The sequence below is a fragment of the Emys orbicularis genome, chromosome 6, assembly GCF_028017835.1.
Source record: "Emys orbicularis isolate rEmyOrb1 chromosome 6, rEmyOrb1.hap1, whole genome shotgun sequence".
Taxonomy (NCBI): domain Eukaryota; kingdom Metazoa; phylum Chordata; order Testudines; family Emydidae; genus Emys; species Emys orbicularis.
This window is the reverse complement of record NC_088688.1, coordinates 14,795,860-14,814,692: the sequence shown is the minus strand read 5'-3', so window position 1 is coordinate 14,814,692 and position 18,833 is coordinate 14,795,860. Positions and strand designations below refer to the sequence as shown.

The window sequence follows — 18,833 nt, the reverse complement described above, 5'->3', positions numbered from 1 at the left end:
AATCTCATTCCCTAAGGTCACGAACGGAAAAGTCTTGTGTGGCTACCAGACTGTGGGATGCTGTACTTTGCAGAGGGTCACAGGATGGCAGCACTTGAGAGTTCACTCACTCTTTCAAGCATTTGGCATATTTGTTTTTTAAAAGGGCTGAAATGAACTGTTGTCTCTCCCCCCAGTCGATCTGACTCCCATGTTGCGTTATCGACTGAAATGTAAAGTGTCTCAGTGGATTCCTTGCTTTTGTCCTAATTCAGCATACATGGTTCATGGCTCTGTTGCTCTAGCATGAACAACATACATTATGAATGTCTTTGTAATTCACAGGTTACCGATCGCCTCTTGGGAGATTTATCACAGTCCCTTTGCAAAACCCTTGGACTAGTCTGCATATATTAGCTATACTTTATCTCACTATGTGATCTTCCAATATCAACCCAAGGCAGTTTCCTCTGCAATCTGTTCTTGTAATCTGTGGGGAGGAGGGCAGAATGTCCTCAGGGGGAGCTAAATGCTTGTTTGTTGACAGTTTATAATGGTAACCTGAACACAGCAGGAGGAAAAAGAAACACCTATAATGTGATTCTTTCACAACTGCACAATGGGCTAGATCAGGAGTGGGGAACCTCTGGCCCAGATCTGGCCTCCTGCTTAATTTCATCCACCCCGTGGCAAGTCTCTGTGCCACGGGCCAGAAGCCCTGAACCTCGGCGCCACCCCGCGGGGCTGGAGCCGCGAGCACCAGCTCACCCCGCTGCAGGGGGAAGCTAGGGTGCCAGGCCAGTCGAGGCGCAGGGGCGATCAGGGAAGCTCAGAGTCCGTATGTGCCTACCCCCGCCCGCAAGTGCCGCCCCTCAGCTCCCATTGGCCGGGAACTGTGGCCAATGGGAGCTGCGGGGGCAAGCAGCGTGCACAGCCGCCTGGCCACATTGTGTCCGCTTCCAGGAGCGGCGCAGGGCCAGGACGGGGGAAAGCCTGCCTTAGCACCGTTGTGCTGCTGACCGGGAGCCACTTGAGGTAGGCGGTGCCCGGCCGGGGACCACATCCCTCATCCCCTTCTGCACCCCGGCCCCAGCCCTGAGCCCCCTCCCACATCCCAAACCCCGCCCACATCTCCATCCCAACCCCCCTACCCAAGGTCGGGACTCCCTTGCGCAACCTAATTTCCCTTTCAAAGCCTGCACCCCCATCCTGAACCCACTGCCCCAGCCATGAGCCCCCTGCTGCACTCCAACCCCCTGCCCCAACCCAGAGCCCCCTCCTGCACCCTGAACCCCTCATTTCTCACCCCACCCCGGAGCCTAGGGGAAGCCCCGAACCTCTGTGCCCTGCCCCCACACGGGGCTGTGTGTGGCCCGCGACTGATTTTTTCTGTGCGTCTGTGGCCCCTAATAGAAAAAAGGTTCCTATCCCTGGGCTAGACTGTCAGCTGGGTAAATGGAGCTACACATGTTTACACCAGCTGAGGATCTGGCCCAACAGCTGTAAGTACAGGTCACAGAAATAGCACCATTTCAAAGGCTTCCTTAACAGGGAAGACTTGCAGTAATGCTAAATGTTTCCCACCCAGAGAGAAGAGTCCTGAGCTGCGAGAAGCCTTCAGGAAGATACACACACACACACACACACACACACACGGGTCTCACACCAGTTTTACACAGACATAGCCTCATTGATTTTAGCAGAGTTACCCTTGATTTACATAGGTGTAACGGAAGGAAAATCAGGCCCACATTCTGATTCAAAGAGGCCCATTTTATTTCGGTCCCACTCACATAGCAACGATTGTGCTGGGGGGACCCAGCCATATGGTTATATGTGCCCTGCTTCAACCACTTGTTATTCTGCTCAGTGCAGGAATTAGTGGCCGAAATTCTGTGACCTGTGTTATGCACAAGGCCCTACGTTTTCGGTATTTACTAACGTTCTCCAAAAAATTCCCAGGTTTTGAAAAAGCCAATATTCGGGTTTGATCAATTTTAACTTGAATTTTGGCTTTTTTGGGACCTCTGCCCACTGTTCACTGTGAGTACCAGGCACCCTCCACCCCCTCTCCTTCGTATTCACACATCACTTTGGAAAATCCAGGCCCAGGTTTCTACCGTATAACAAGATTAACTCAGTAGCTTTGTACAGCAGGTGTCCTTCACAGTGTACACTTTATACCGTACACAGGATATGACCAACCTCAGTTATTCAAACCTTTGTCACCTCTTGGCTTCATTACAGCAATGAGATACACCTGGGCACAAAACCTTCAGCACACAGGAAACTCCAGCTAGTACAGAAAGGTGCAGCATGTATCCTCAGCAAAACAGGCTACAGTGAGCACATCACACCTGTCCTCCGCTCTCTATGCCGGCTTTCCATAGTCTTTCTAAGCAAGTTCAAGGTCTTGGTCTTTATCTTCAAAGCGCTCTACAGCCTGGGTCCAGGATACCTAAAAGACTATCTCTAAAGCTCCAGGATGAAGATCACGGCTGACAACTTTGCTCCTCTGGCCCAGTGGGAACTCTCAACAATAAGAGTAAAGCTTGTTTGTGCAGGAAACAGAACTTTCCCCGGGCCTGGTCCGAGACTGTGGAATGAACTCCGCCAGGTTCTAAGGACTGTCACAAACCTAACCCCTTTCCATTTCAAGCACAAGGCACATTTCTTTGACCTTGGCTTCTCTAATAGTGCACACGCTTCTCCCTGTGGAGAGAGGGTGGGTACTACAATAAAGAGGTCAGTATAAACACGTATACTGAATAGCACAGAACCAAAAAAACAACAACCAGGAATTGAAAATACTACCTGTGTGTGCAACATGAACAAGTTAAGATGAACGCCTGTATTTCCTGATTGGTTTTTAGTAACTGTGCAAACTAATTATTTATAAATTTTAATTATTCATTATTAAATTTAATTTATTATTTAAAATCTATATAAATAAAATTAAATAATGATGCCTATCCAAGGCTTTAGGTGCTCTAGTATTATGATACAATAAATACAATTACATTAAATCTCAGCAGCTTTAAAATGACTGGTTCCACAGGCTAGCCAGCTAGCCACCTATTCCCCTTTGGTTATGTCTATACTGCAGTTATACTCCCAGGGCTCGGGGTGTGAGGCTGTAAACTTGCGGTGTAGGTGTTAAGGCCTGGAGCCTGAGCTTTGGGACGCAACAAGGGGGGGGCAAGTCCCAGAGTCCAGGCTCAAGCCCGAGCCCAAACTTCTACCTTACAATTTTACAGCCCCACAGCCCGAGCCCTGCGAGCCTCAGTCAACTGTCACGGGCCAGCTGTGGGCGTTTAACTGCAGCATAGACCTGCCCTTCATTATCTAGGAAGCCCACCCTCAGCCCTCTCCAAAAATCCTCTCAAACTGATTCTTTTGCAGCGTGCCCAGAAAGACACCAAATTCAGACTCTCTCAGACCAAGGGGGGGACAAGTTCTGCAGTCTCAATACCCTCACAGAGAACATCGCACCAGTCACCTCCTCTCTTCCATAAAAAGGGGGATCCAGCTCGGTAGACCAGCTGAGACAGTATGGTACAGGGAGGGGGCAGTCTGTCAGATCCGGGTGGTCCCAGGCCATCTAGGGGTTTATTAGGCCATAACCAACACCTTAAACTCCACCCAGAAGCCAGTGGGAAGTCAGTGCAGACCGTGGAGCCCTGGTATCATAATGTAGTATTTTGCATTTCATAAATATTTCAGATAAACACAATATCATTGAAAAACATTCAAAGAGGTAGGGAGAGGAGATGCAGGATGAGTAACAGAAGGTCAAAGGCCCTTTGGACAGGTCTCTCTTACCTCCGGTCGTTTCTCCTTCTTCTGAATAGTTTTTTGGTGTGTGCAATTTCAGCCTCATGCGGCAATGGATGATAACCCTGGTTAAAAGAGGAAAAAAAGGCGATTGTGAATTCTGAGATCTATGAGGCAGAGATGTTTAAATAGTTAGAACTGGGTACTGGGTACTAGTCCCACTGTGTGGATGTGCGTAAATTACACGTTGCTCCTTAGAGAGACAAGGTGGTTGAAGTAGAAGAAGAGCTCTGTGTGGCTCGAAAGCTTGTCTCTCTCACCAACAGAAACTGGTCCAGTATAAGATATTACCTCACCCGCCTTGTCTCTCTAATATCCTGGGACCAACACGGCTACAACTACGCTGCATGCATTGCTCCTTGTCTGTCCTACACAACAAGAAAATCGGTACCACAGATTAAACTTTATAAATGCATCTCTCCCTCAGCTTGCAAGATCTGTAAAACAGGCATCATGACAACTACCTCAGGGCAGCTCTGGGGGTTAGTTAATCTGAAGCCATCTGAAACTCTCAGATGAATGGTGTTATACAACTTAAAGGATTATTATTAACGGCACCCGATATCTGATTTACTGGGAATTCAGGCACTCATGCCACTGAAATGTTATTTGTACCACTATGATAAGGGTGCTGTTTTATTTCCATTATAAACCATCCACTCTTTTTTTTTTTTTTTAAACTCAGCAGTAAAAATTTACAACATTTATTTGGAAAGATAAGGAGCAAAATTTAGCTGACAGAGCACTGGAGTGGGAGTCAGCAGGAATGTCACATCGTGTGCAGCTTCATGTCCACCTCCCATCCCCACAACTTCATTTTGATATTAGGGTTCATCAGAGAACAGCAATACTCTATGCTTTGTGCTCTAATATACTCCCTGTATGCTTCTGTGATCAGTTACCTTATACACAAACCGCAGCCGCTATATACTACAAAGCCTATCACCCTCGTAACTTCGTTACAAAACCTACTATCTAGGATAACTAGTTAGGGAGACCGTGTTGCCTAGAAACCATGTTGCCTAGAAATCAGAACAAGCCCACTGTGAGAGTCAGAACACTCCTGGCTTCTATTCCTGGCACCACATTTATTCACTGTTTTAGCACAGGTAAGTCAATAAATGAATGACATACTTCGTGCTTAAAAAGCATTTTTCCATCCTCACAGTGCTTTACCATTATTAATTAACCCGTACAACACCTCTCTCATATAGGGGCATATTATCCCCATTTTACAGATGGGGAAACAATAAGTGATTTGCCCGGCCAAGTTAGTGAAAGAGCTGGGATTAGAACCCAGGCTCCTGGCTCCCAATTTTATCCCCTATCCATTAGACTATGCTGTGTTCACTGTGACTCAGTTTACCCATCTGATAAATGGGGAGGATTTTACTTACTTTCATCCTACGGGTGTTGTGAGGCTTCACTGATGCTCACAAAGAGTTTTGAGGTTCTTAGATGAAAGGCACTAAATAAGTTCAAAGTATTATTTATTTTCTTGGATCTATGAAGCCATGATAACCACCAAAGGCAGTAAAAATATTTTATTTATGCACTACAGTACTTCCCAGGCTGGCAGTAAAAGCACTGTAAAAATCACTCTTTATATTTCCATAACAATCCATCTTCTCCTCTGAGTTACAGTCTCTGCCTCAAAGCTAATGAATCACCACATGAGAGAGGCCACCAGAAAGTGGCATGCATCTGGGGAGGAGAGAGTATGTCTGAGCATGTAGCAGTTCTTTGTTACACTGGCAAAACAACAGGACACACCAACCACACTTTCAAAAGTTCCCTCTCTCCCAACACCTCAGTAAAAGTTATTAGAGTTCACTTTAGTAGCCATTACAATAGCAAGAACACCACTTCCAGATCCTCGTGGGAGATGGTACAGAAGTGCAAAGGTCTTTATGAACATTAATGAATTTAGCCTCACAACCTGCCTGTGAGCTAGGCAAGCATCATAGCTTCAGACATTTTAAGGCCAGAAGGAAGTGTTATGATAATCAAGTCTGAGCACTTGCATAATACAGTCCAGAGAATTTCATCAAGTGGTTCCTGCATGAAGCCTATAACTTTTGGTTGAGCTAGAGTACATCTTTTAGAAAGACATCCTATCCTGATCTGAAGACTTCATATGAGGAAGAATCTATCACAGCCGTAGGTAAATTGTTCCAAATGTTTACACTTTGTTTAAGTTTGCCTAGCTTCAATTTCCAGCCTTTGGACCATGTTAAGTATCCGTCTGCTAGATTAAAGAGTCCTCTGCTACCTGAAATCTACTCCCTATGTAGGTATAGCTCATGTGCAAGTCATTTCTGAACCTTCTCCTTCACCATTTTGATGCACAGAGAGATTGCATGACTCAGCCCAGGTGCCACAAAATTTGTGGAAGATCCAGGACTAGAAATAGTTTTCCCAACTCTCTATTATGTATTTAACCACAAGACCTTCTCTCTGCTCTTGAAATCCATATCAAGATGCCCTTAATACACACGTTACAGTCTCTGCTACAACATATAAGTAGTGACAATGTGTGTTATTGAAACCCAAGGGGAGATGACACTGTATTTGTTTTCAAGCAGATTAATCTTGGAGCGTCCAATGGGGCTACTGTGTAGTTCAGCAAAGTACAACAACATGGTGTTCTGCAGTAACTTGCTGTAAGGCCATTCACCTGGCATCATAAATACCGTTCCGTTTATGCTTGCTGGATCTTGTCTCACAATTCTACATAGCACACCACTGATTAAGGAAAAGATACTAGAGTACTCAGCTACTTTGCTGAAGAACCCTGTAGTAATGCAGTGCAGGAAAGTTTGAGGCCATTACACTACGGCATTTTTTAAAACTAAAGTTAATGCATTGCAAACAGTTAATAGTCCTCTCTGGCAAGCACAAGGACCCATAAACCAATTTCTGCAGGATTTAAGCTTTCATTAAATATCTAGAACGCCAGCCATTCCAAATGTAAACTCAGCATAAACGGATGCATTGCTGCATGTCTCCCTCCTCCCACAGGAGCTCTGCTGTTGCTCAAAACTTTGCCAAGCAGCAGCAGAGCAAAATTAACAAAACTCTGGTTATCAGCATGGCATGTGGAAGACAGAATGATTACATCTGAGGGAATCTTCTACTCAGATGAGGCCTGCAGGGGACCTGGATGTGTCTGGACAGGAGAAAATTCTATGTCCCTATCAGGAAGTTAGGAATCTCCCTTTGCCATGGGGCACAGGTCCCTTTTTCTAAACCCAGTCATGAGACTTTTATGTTTTCTTGGGGAGTGGAAGAGAGGAAGCCACCAGCCCTTGATTGGACATATTTTGGGGTTCTAGCCGGGCTAATTTTGGGGAAAGGAAGTCTACAATGGGGAGGAAGGGCATTGTAGCAGGCTAATTTAAAAAAAATGGCTGAAGCTGCTCAGAGAACTGGAATGTTAGAGTAATTCTTGGACAGATGGTTTAGAGAGCAGTCAAAAGGTTCATAATAAAATAATGTATTACATGGTTCCACTATGTATCTGACAGATATCCCCATTACGTGTGGCATAGTCATATTTTTACACACACGCGTGTGCACACACTTGTTTTTAAGGTGACTTTTCTGAGGACAATCTGGATCCCAAGTGTGGTTTTCCAATCAGAAAATATGATTTTTCGATAACCACACCTAATTAGCAGTTGCACTCTTCCCATTCAGTATGAAGGTGTAACTGACTGAGATGTAGCCAAAGGGGCAAGTTTAGCTAAGCAGTGGACTGGATAGGCAAATACTCAGCATTTTCTGCTACAAGAAAATTGGGATAGGAGGAGGCCATTTTAGTTTATGGCCTCCAAGCGAACACATCAATGAGTCAGTGCCTTCTCTGGTGGGCAGTAAGCGTCACACCCTGGTCCCCACAACAGTCTCAAGCAAAGGAGTTGGTTCAATTCCTCTCCGGGCAAGCGGTAAAATTATCTTCTCCTTTCAGGCCACAGAGCAGCTGTGGTTTGAAATTAACAAGCAACCGCTACTGCTGTTGGACAATGTGATTTTTCACAGCCTGTTTTTATATATAATTTTAGATAAGATACACATGCACAGTGTAAGAGGGTGGTCTTCCCCCTTTAAGGGTAGTGGGCGTCTGGGTCCAGACAACGCTGTTCCAAGGCCTAGCCCCCTCTGAAGAGTGGGTATGCAGTGATGCACAGTTCCCTGACGAATCTGGGGAACTGATCTTTGGGGCAGGTGGCAGTCTCATGACTAGCCACCATGTACATAAGGCAACTCTATAACTCTATAAGGCAACTCTTTAGCTTAGCAGAATAAAGATCACGCTCCAGAGTTCCCAAGTAGAGGACTTGGGAGAGAGACCTCCAGGGAGTACGAGCCCACTGAGAGAGAAACCCCAGTTAAGAGGGCTACGAAGGATTGTGAAGCCCTAAAGGGAGGGCTGGAAGGGAGGTGAAGTCCTGGCAAAGAATGGGTAAGACTTCTGAGCCTGGCGGGAGGACTATACAAGTGCTGAAGCTCATTGTAAACTAAAAGCCTAGGGAAGAGGGGTGGCAGGTTTTGAGTGTCATTTTAGGGTAATTAACCAGACCCAGAAAGGGAGCAATATTGTGAAGCCAGCAGGTGTGATGGTTTGTTTGATATGAGATAGGAAGGTAAACTGAGGCAGTAGCTGGGCCTGAGGCTGGACTGGGTGAACCACTGCTATGCGCAGATAAATGCCCATGCAGTGGCAAACACACACACACACACACACACACACACTTCGCTGTCTGTATTTTAACCACTTAATACATCTATTTTAACAATTCTTAACCCCCTGTTGCCCCACCCATAAGACTCGAGAAACGGGGCAGCTCTCTTTGTTGCCACAGCACCATTTACATACAAAATTCCATAGAGAGAACAAATAAAAATCTTTCAAGAACATGCTGACATTCTGCAGCAGCCTCGGAACCTGCCTCCCCCCTCCCACTCCAAAGCAAACCACCCTCTACGCTGCACTGTCAGACTCATGAACTTATTAACCCAGGTTTCCCTGGTTACTCATCTGGGAAAGACTTAATGAAGTGGGGGTGGGAACCAGGGGAGAGAGGTTATATTTAAAGCCACTCTTATGGCATGTGCTGTTACAGTATTTGCAGGCTTCATGTTCTGTAACGTCTGCATAGGAAATTATACAAACTCAACCACTCCTTCTGTCCATTTCACTGACAATGTTAAACCACAGGAAAAAAAACAGAATAAGCCAATTATGCCATCATGAAGTTAACATAGCCTGCCTGACCCCAGGGGTCCAGTCAAGGGATTCCTAAAAGCGACGTCCTTACCAATTAAATGGTCTCAACCCAGCCATATCTGATCACCATCCCCGATCTAGCTTCTCAAAAACTCGTGTGTAAATTTATTCTGTGGTGGATAATTTCGAAGAGGTGTATCAGGGATAGTGCGGATCTGGCTGAAATTTAAGGGGCTGCAAAAGGTCAAATGTTGTCACTTTGCCCCTCTGCTGGTAGGGACCATTTTATTCATTATGGTTTTCAGATGTGCATTTCCCTGCAGAAAAGAGCTGCCTTCATTTTTTTTTTTTTTTTTACGGATGTTTTTTCACAACAAATACTTAGAGAATTATGGCAAAAGGGTAGTAAATTAACCAAGTAGCATCTTAGTTTAAAATAGCCACGTTGGAGCCAGGACAGCAGAAAAGAGCAAGAGAAATAGCAGGGTTTGTCGGCAAAAATAATGGGTGCTGAAAAATCATTTGGCATTACCAAGGCATTATTGGATGTGAGCTTTATCTCAGTGAGATTTTTACCACCGTCCTGCCCATGCAAAGAAACATCTCGCCCCTCAGTTTATCCTAAAGAAATGGCTGCAGAAGGCTTGAACTGAACAGGTGGGTTATGAAATCTACAGTAGATTCTAGTAGTCTTGCCCCATTTTATTGTATGCAAACCCCGGGTGTCTTTTTTGTTTTACTTTGAAGACACTGATGGTGTTATCACAAAGGTAAAATATCATCAGCTGGAGCCAGTACAAAAAACGGCAGTTCCAGAACTGACCTAGAAAGAAAACAAACCTGAACTGATACAGAAACTCATGAAACATTGTGAGAAAAAGATGTTAATCTGACTACAAAAGGGATTATTTACTCCAGGGCAGGAAAGTCCCGGACACCATAAAACCACAGCTACATGTATTTACTGAGATTTTACCGTGTCAGTGTCACGCTCTCAGCACTTTACAGTCAGTACCAAAAAATTCTAACCACTAACATTTGTCCAACTGCCATATGAAACTCATAGCTCAACCTCCTCCTGCCCCAACTCTTCTCCCAAACATCCCGTTCATCTTCTCTCCAGGGCACTGTAAAGTACATGAAGTCTAAGCTGACATGAGGCTCAGAAAACAGATATGCATTATGAAAAGACAATACACTACACAGAATTAAAGAGTTAAATCACAACCACCTCCAGTGACAAAACATAGGGGGGCTCTTTGATCAGCATTGCAAAATTGTAACAAAAAATGTCCTTGTCCTCATACAGAAGCTACTCACTCACTTTAGAGTGGGCGGGGCGTTGTTTGTGGGTGGAACTTGGGACAGCACCCCCACCAGTTTGACCCTGACCACCTTCCCATCCGATTTCCACGATCAAGGCCAATACTTTACAAAGCAAAGAATAACTATTGTTTGTGTTTTGGCTGGAGACAGTTCCTTGGAGACTACCTGCTATTCCCTCCTCCCATTCCAGGAATTTCCACAGCACTCAGCCTTTCATTCACTTGTGAATGTTACAGGAGGGGAATTTTTTCTCCCTGTAGAAGATGGCAATGGCATGGCTCAAATCCTTGACCTGATTCACATGCCACAAAGTTGTACCAAACAATGACAGGAAGCTGCAAATAAACTATTTCCCTTCTACAAAAATTCAGATGATAAATTTATTCCTTCAAATTCCAAAGTATTCATTTTTTGTGGGAAGGTGTTTTTAGTAATACAGTCGCTCCTGCATAAGGAATCAACTGGTTTTCTTCCCTTAACTGAACTGGAAATCGATGGGATAAGCCACAACAGGTTTGCAAAATGCTCTGACCAAACAAAGGAAGAAGCTGAATTGTCAGAGCACCTTCATTAAAAATAGGACCCTTCCCCTCCACCAAAACCACAGTAAACTGGATGGCTTCTTAATCCGACTCATCAACCTTCTTCCAACCTTACTGCTAGGTCTGGGGCTAGATTAGACCAGGACAGGAACGTGTAACAGAGTTTCCAATCTCCACAAGGACTGGAACAGAGCGTGGAAAATCTGCAGCTGCCTCCATCCTAGTTGCTGCGAGCCTTACAAGCTCCACAGCAGACAATTCAGAAGTCGATAAGCTCTGCAGCTGCCCACCGGAGCTCAGAGGCACCGTAACAGGATGTTCATGCTTGGTGAATCAGGACATCCCATCCCTACTGACGGGTAATTCATCCAAATGAGATGGGTGGGAAGTTGCTCCTTGAGAGATGTTCTGATTTAGAGGATTTCCTGGTTAACTGCTTCCCTATTAAGTGGAGTGTACTGTAAATGTATGATGGCCATTAAAGGCTAAGAGGCACATACAACAACAGTAACGTTTAGTTGCGGCAGAAATGCAGTTTTTAGTTTCAACAGGAGAATCTCTCTTGGAGGCACAGAGGAGGTCAGAGGGAGGTTATAGAACCCACTGTGGCTGCTATGGTGAGCGTTTTTATGATGTATATATAAAACTCTCTCTTCAGTGCATTAAGGTATTGTACATGGGGCCATTTCCACACACGGCCCCGCTCTCCCAGTTTGCCCCAAAGACTCAAAGCTTTCTTGGGGAGCCACAATGAAGCATTCGGTTCAGATGTTGCATGGACATTGCAAGCTGACTGCTAGTGATAATTTATGTACACCTTTCACAAAACTCCAGTCGTTACAAACTGTACCCCCATAGTGATCAGGTCACTTCATCCCACCAGTGAAACACATAAGCCCCAACTGAACAGCAGGAGCGTGACTACACAACACTGTTCAGGAGGCAGCATGAAGAACAGATCTGCAGTTAACATTTTTGGGATCACTGGGTAGGCAGAATATAATATTCCCACTTGGAACTGGGCTTGAACCTCACTTTTAAGGAGTGTGCTTACACGTGCTCTATGATTCAATTTTAAATCTCAACCCTGGAGCTTTTCAAGATATAGAATCATGGAATCACAGCAATGTAGGGCTGGAAAGGACCTTGGGAGGTTATCCAGTCCAGCCCCCTGAACTGAGGCAGGCCCAATTATACCGAGACCATCCCTGACAGGTGTTTGACTTCAAAACCTCCAATGATGGGAATTCCACAACCCCTCTTGGAAAACTATTCCAGAACTTACCCTAATAGTCAGAAAGTTTCCCCTAATATCTAACCTAAATCTCCCTTGCTGAACATTAAGTCCATTTACTTCTTGTGCTTCCTCCAGTGAACATGGAGAACAACTGATCACTGCCCTCTTTATAACAGCCCTTAACATGTTGATGACTGTTATCAGGTCCCCCTCTCAGTCTTCTTTCCTCAAGACTAAACATGACCAGTGTTTAATCTTTTCTCATTTTTTAACCCTTTTCTCATGTTTGTTGCTGTCCTCTAGACTCTCACCAGCTGTCCTCATCTTTCTTAAAGTGTGGCACCCAAAACTGGACACAGAACTCCAGCTGAGGCCTCACCAGTGCAGATTGCTTCCCGTGCCTTACATTGACACTCCTGTTAAGACTCCCCAGAATTATATTAGCCTTTCTCTCAACTGCAACACATAGTTGACTCATATTCAATTTGTGATTGACTAAAACCCCAGACACTTTTCAGTTATTTCCCATTTTGTAGTTGCACATTTACATTTTCCTTGCTAAGTGTAGTACTTTGCACTTGTCTTTATTGAATTTCTTCTTACTGATTTCAGACCAATTCTCCAATTTGTCAAGGTCCTTTTGAATTCTAATCCTGACCCCCAAAGTGCTTGCAACCACTCCCATCTTGGTATCATCTGCAAAGTTTATAAGCATACTCTCCACTCCATCATCCAAGTCAATAATGAAAATATTGACTATCAGGACCCAGCACAGAGCCCTGCAGCATCCCACTATATACATCCTACCAGTCTGACAGAGTACAATTCAGATATATCAAGACTTTAAAAATCCAGAATGTCCATAGTCCCATAGCACGAACTGCCTCTGGAAACATATTACAACTCCTGGCTGCTATGTTCATCATGGTGCACGGCCCCCAGGGGTTGGTGAGTCAAAACCAAGGACAACCCCACCAACTCCAATCAGAAAAGTGAGGTATTGATGCTCTGGAAACAGCCTATTGAAGTCTCTTCTATGTTGTACAGAAACAGGACTCTGCAGAGGTTCTCAAACTTCCATAAAGTACTGTAGGAAGAATATAAATAACAGACAAAAGAAATTCCCCTTTGTTACAAGAATCTGCAAATGCAAAATCAGTTATAATCTGACTTAGGAAACACAGGGAGTTTTTCCCAGGTTACAGAAAAATGGGAACAATACCTTACAAGTGGAAGTAACCGTAATTGTTTTAACTGATGTTATTTTAGTGTTGTTTACATTTGTTGTTTATTTATATGTGTTTCCTTCACCCAGGTCATGCTCAAAAACAGACTTTACTACCGGTGTAACTATTCTGTCTACAAATAGACCAGTACATTCAATAGATATGGATACAACAAACACAGTGCTGCGTGGAGCCATCAGAGGAGACTCAAAGAAACCAGTTTTAAAATAAACCATGTTGGGGAAGTGGAGGTCTCTCCCAGGCAGTCAGGTCTTTTTAATACTAGGACGCTGGTTTGAATGATGCTCAGGTCACCTCTGACCAAAGGTCATTAGCTACCAAAAGCTAATGTTTTGTGGTCTACTTTAAATGGGAGTTCAGAGTCAGCCAGTAATTCAGGGCAGATATTCGCATGACATCCACCTGGGGATGGTGGGAAATGACCTCTCCCTCATCAAAATTGGTAGTCTCAGGCATGAGTCCCAGGATTAAGTAAGCCATGGAGCCTGAACGCCGCTGCTACCCCCAGAGATGGTCTGTTATGGAGTGGTCCATCACTACAAGTGGGGAGACCCAAGGGGCAGGTGATTGGGGCAAGACTAAATGGGTAATTAATATTAATTTCCTTTAAATCCCAAGGGAAATGGGAAGATGGAAACCAACTGCAGGGTGTGCTCTGGAAATGTGGTTTCTCCTTTCCTTGGAGCTTGTGGGTTTACATTAGGTGGGGATATTCTTCTGGAGCTGAGCGTGACTGCAATGTTTGGGAGACTCCATTTTAAGTTAGGGGAGGGAACTGATTGCCTGGAGCCTACAAAAGGAGGGGCTTAGGTACTATAAAGCCTACTGGGGAGCTTAGTCTAAGCAGAGGTCTGCTCTATCTTTGGAAGACCTAGCTACTCTGGCTTAGGCATAGGCCTGCACTAGCCTTGAAAGACTGCGTGTAGCCTGGAAGAGGCCTGTACTAGTCTGAAAAGACCTTGCTAAACTCTGGCTGATTCCAACTCTTAGCAGGGGGCAGGGAGAATTATTTAAGCTGGGAGCTACAATATTACCATGTGGTTATAGGAATTTTTGTAACTTAAGTTATTTCAGTTCCTCTGGGACTGAAAATTGCTTAAAGTATGATTTTCCCTATATTTTTGGTGTTCCTGAGTTTGTTGGGTTTTTTTTGCCTTTGACCCCTTCGTGGTGTCTGAATCTATGGCCCACAGTTCACACCCATTACGCCACTGTAGATAAAGGACTTCAATCTCCACAGCTTTCAATCTGGCCCTTCTCAGCAGCATCTACAAAGAAGTGAGAAGAGCATGCATGGCTAATTCACTGATGTATCACCACATTGGCCATTAATGTAGAAGCTGGCACAATGAGAAGAAGTGAGCGCTTTTGCCCTGTTTCTTACAGAAATAAGAGGGGAGATTATCCTTCATTCATTTCTCGCTTTACAGCAATATTTCAGCATCTGCATTTAGTGCAGGTATATAGGGCCAGACAGTTAGTCTAAATATTTTATCAAGCCAACATATGCCCTTCAGAATTCCACTTGGGAAAAGCCCTATAAATTTCATAGAGAATGAGAACCTCCCTAAAGAATTTTTAAACCAACCTCCAATGGGCATTGGATCAACCCCTGAATCATTCTCTAAGTTCAAAAGAGTAATTTCTATTAAATCCTATTGATTTTGGGCCCTAATAAATGCTGCATGACTTTTCCATTGGCACATCAGCTTTCACTGAGATAATCACTAGATGTGTCCACCCCAAATTTTCCATTCAGCCTTTTGCTCCTGAGATTGCAGAGACTCTTGAAAAACTGTATCCAAGAGTCTTTTGGTTTCATCCTCATCAAACAAAACCCTTTTTATAAATATACACTTACACACATTCCCCCATCTTGGCTGGGCCAGAGTTCTGTAGTGTGGAACTTTCAGCTCAGGGAATTCATGTATTTCTCAGTGGAGGCTGGAGCATTCATAATAAGTGACTTCCCCATCACAAAAACAACGAGGAGTCCTTGTGGCACCTTAGAGACTAACACATTTATGTGGTCATAAGCTTTTGTGGGCTAGAACCCAATTCAATCAGGGTCAAACTATTGGGAATGGGCCACATCCACCCTGACTGAACTGACCTCGTTAGCACTAACCCCCCACTTGGTAAGGCAACTCCCCATCTTTTCATGTGCTGTATATTTATACCTGCCTACTGTGTTTTTCACTCCATGCATCTGATGAAGTGGGTTCTAGCCCATGAAAGCTTATGCCCAAATAAATTTGTTAGTCTCTAAGGTGCCACAAGGACTCTTCGTTGTTATTGCTGATACAGACTAACACGGCTACCACTCTGAAACCTTTCCCCATCACAGTAACAGAGCGATCATTAAATTACCATAAAAACACTACGAAGCTCACTCTTTCCTTTCAGCATTAATGGACACGGTGAGTTATTCTGAATAACTGAAGCTATTTTTGCAGCACTATCAATAGTTAGCACTCCTAAGGCACCTTCCAGCAGAGGGTCCCCAAACGCTTTACATATATTAATGAATTAAGCCTTGTAACACCGCAAGGAAGCAGGTCTGAACTATATCATGATGTGTTTTCCTGCTCTGCTGACTGGCAGGGGAACAGGGCAGGGTCCTGAATTCCTGACTGATCTCTTCTCCCACTCAGTGAAAAGAGGTTGCCAGCTCAGGTGCGTAAGATCAATCCCTAGAACCCACTAAGGTCATGATCCTGCACCATGGAAGTCAATGGGAATTTTGCTGCCAACTTTAATGGGAGCAACATCAGGCCCCTTGAGATCCATGCATTCAAGACTCTCTCGCTGCCGACAGCCTACAGAAAAACACAAACCTCTGGTATCTGTCACAAATCTCAGGGCACATCACTACGCAATTCTTCCTGGCTCCTTATGCTGTGTTTTAGGTATTTTCACAGTACAATTAAGCCAGCTCACAATCTCCTCTTCTGAAGTCAAGACTTTGTTCCTGGAACTTTCTGTCTATACCTCAAACAAATTTTCTGTCTTTTTCTTTCCTTTCTCCAATCCCCGACTATCCTACATGGGCCAGCAGAGGTAAGTTAAGGACCATCTTCCTGACATATCAGCTAAACCCAGGGACCAGAAAATCTGGAAGGACCCCCGAGGGTTGATTATTCCCCCCTCCCCCTTTGAACAGGGTTTCGTCTTCTGGAGAAGTACAGGAAACTTTATACAAGACATCGCCTTTTCTATTTGCCAGAGGAATCCTTTTGGGCTTTGACCTGGACCACACAGTCAAAAGACGTGAGCCCCAAGGGTATCTTTAGGGAAGATGGCTTACCACAGGGCGTGGTGTAGTTGCTGATGGCATATGCAGGGGTGGATACAGCTGCTTGTTGAACATATCAGACTGTTTCCACCCCAGGATGTTCCGGTCATGCTTCAAAAGCAAAGATTCCTCTGATTTTTTTTTTAAGGCAGGAGCAAGTACAAGAAACACAACACCCAAAATAATGCACTTTTCATAACGACTAAATTGCATCACACTGTATATTAGTTACATATTGTCCACTAGGACTATCAAAGGAGCATTCCAACAAATATTAGTGTGACCTTTAACCCTCCTGCGTCTACTTGGGTTGAAAGCCTGACAGATAGGTCTCCTCATTTCCTCCCTCACTCCAGGCTCACAGCCTATTATACAGATCCTCAAAGAAACCTACCAGAATGTGTATTGGTGGGACTCTGTTGTTGGTTTAATCATAATTCTTTTTACCATTTCAATATTTCTTAAGTGAATTCACTGCTGGTGTAAGGTGACAGCTTGGCAGCATTAGAGCTGAAAATCTACCCCAAGAACAAGTACAGCAGAGGCAGCAGCCCAAGCTTTCCTCAGTGCCATCCCACAACCCTGACCACCTCAAGGGGTGAGAAGTTAGCTCATTCTCCATTCAATCCTTGGCCTTTCTGCTGAGATGGCCAATTGGCACCAACTGCAGTGGCAGCTTTGGTGATCTGGACGTATATCCACTAGAAACCAGGCTGAGACCCCACCTCTCAATTCATTTCCCACAGGATTCCAAACCAGCATCAGGTAGTAATGGCTGTCTGTCAATACCAATCTGGGTCAGAGACACCAAGTGACTTGCTCAGCGCCACCCAGGAAACCTGTGGCAGCTCTGGGATCTGAACTCAAGTCTCCCGACCCGAGTTCCAGTCCAGTGAACCTTAACCACAAGAGCAACCTTCCTATGTGTACAACAGCAGTGTTAAATTAGGTAGCCAAGTACTTAACATAAAGCAATTATAGGCTTCTTAGTTTACATGCTCACTTCACCCACTGTCTCTAGCTACACCACCAGGGTAAGAAGCTAAAGGCATGTTTGGATCCTTTCTCCTGTCCGCACTTCCAGTGCAAATGAAAACATCCTGGTGAGCCTGGCTGACTACGGCTGTGCTTCCCGAAATAAATAAATAAATCACGTCTGGGTGGCTGCCTGTCTCTGTGTTTGTCAGCTCTCGCTCTTTATCAACACCAAAAACATTCATTTAAGAGCCATGGCCTCTTGCCTGGCAGAACGCCACACTACAAACACAACCGCCTCCTACCCCCTCAATCAAACCAAAGCAACAAAAGCCAGGCTCTTCCTACAGCAAAGGGAAAAACAGATTTCCCACCAGCTATGAAAAGCTGGAGGTTAATATAAATTCCATGGCTTTGAGGGGGAAATGGAGCTGCATTCAAAGACTCAATGGCTAACCACGTTTCCTTCGTCTGGCAACTGTAAGCTCCGTGAGCCGAGTTATTGAGGAAGTGAGATGAGGGCTATATTTGTTCCAGCTGCCGTTTTCCCTTAACCCCTTGAAGTGGCGTTTCCCCAAAGAAGGATTTCATTTTTAATGCTTGCTTTTCATTTTTATCCATGCAATGATAGAACTATTTGTTTGAATCGCTGTCATTCATAAATTATTAAAAAAAAAAAAAAAAAAAAGCCCCTCAACATCCAAAAAAGCACAATCTGGATGAGTGGGGGATTGGAGGAGTCCAAGAAAAGACTTTCAAGAATTAACTTGGAAAAGGAAAGAGAGATAAAGCCACAAAAAACGTGTGTGTTAATATCAGAATCTTTTTTTGCTTTTAAATGTTAATGCAGCCAATGCAAAATTGCTATGAAAATGTTATCAGCCAGGTCATGAAATCTGCTCTTCCTCATCCTCCAATGATGATGAGAAAATGAATGATATTTCACTCCTGCAATAACATTTTTTTTATCCATCACAAGTGAGCGAGCAAACTGATTTTTTCAAGCCTGTATTTGTGACATACATCTGAGATCAGTTGATGGCTTTAGAACAACTAGATACCTACAGACTAAAATATATGTAGGCTTGGAAGGATTAGATTGTGATCGGTAAATGTCAGTATACGTCGATTTCAACACACACACACACAATATTTCCAGTGATAATAA

At 44.3% G+C, this 18,833-nt stretch overlaps 1 protein-coding gene across 1 annotated transcript in view; it reads right to left on the bottom strand.

Annotated features, from left to right (window-relative positions):
• The window catches only part of CTIF (cap binding complex dependent translation initiation factor), a 328,641-nt gene that overhangs the window by 146,520 nt on the left and 163,288 nt on the right, over nucleotides 1-18,833 (bottom strand). Inside the window, exon 7 of the mRNA XM_065406541.1 lies at nucleotides 3,802-3,878. Coding sequence (XP_065262613.1) covers nucleotides 3,802-3,878 — 77 coding nt within the window. The remainder of the gene's footprint in view (nucleotides 1-3,801; nucleotides 3,879-18,833) is intronic.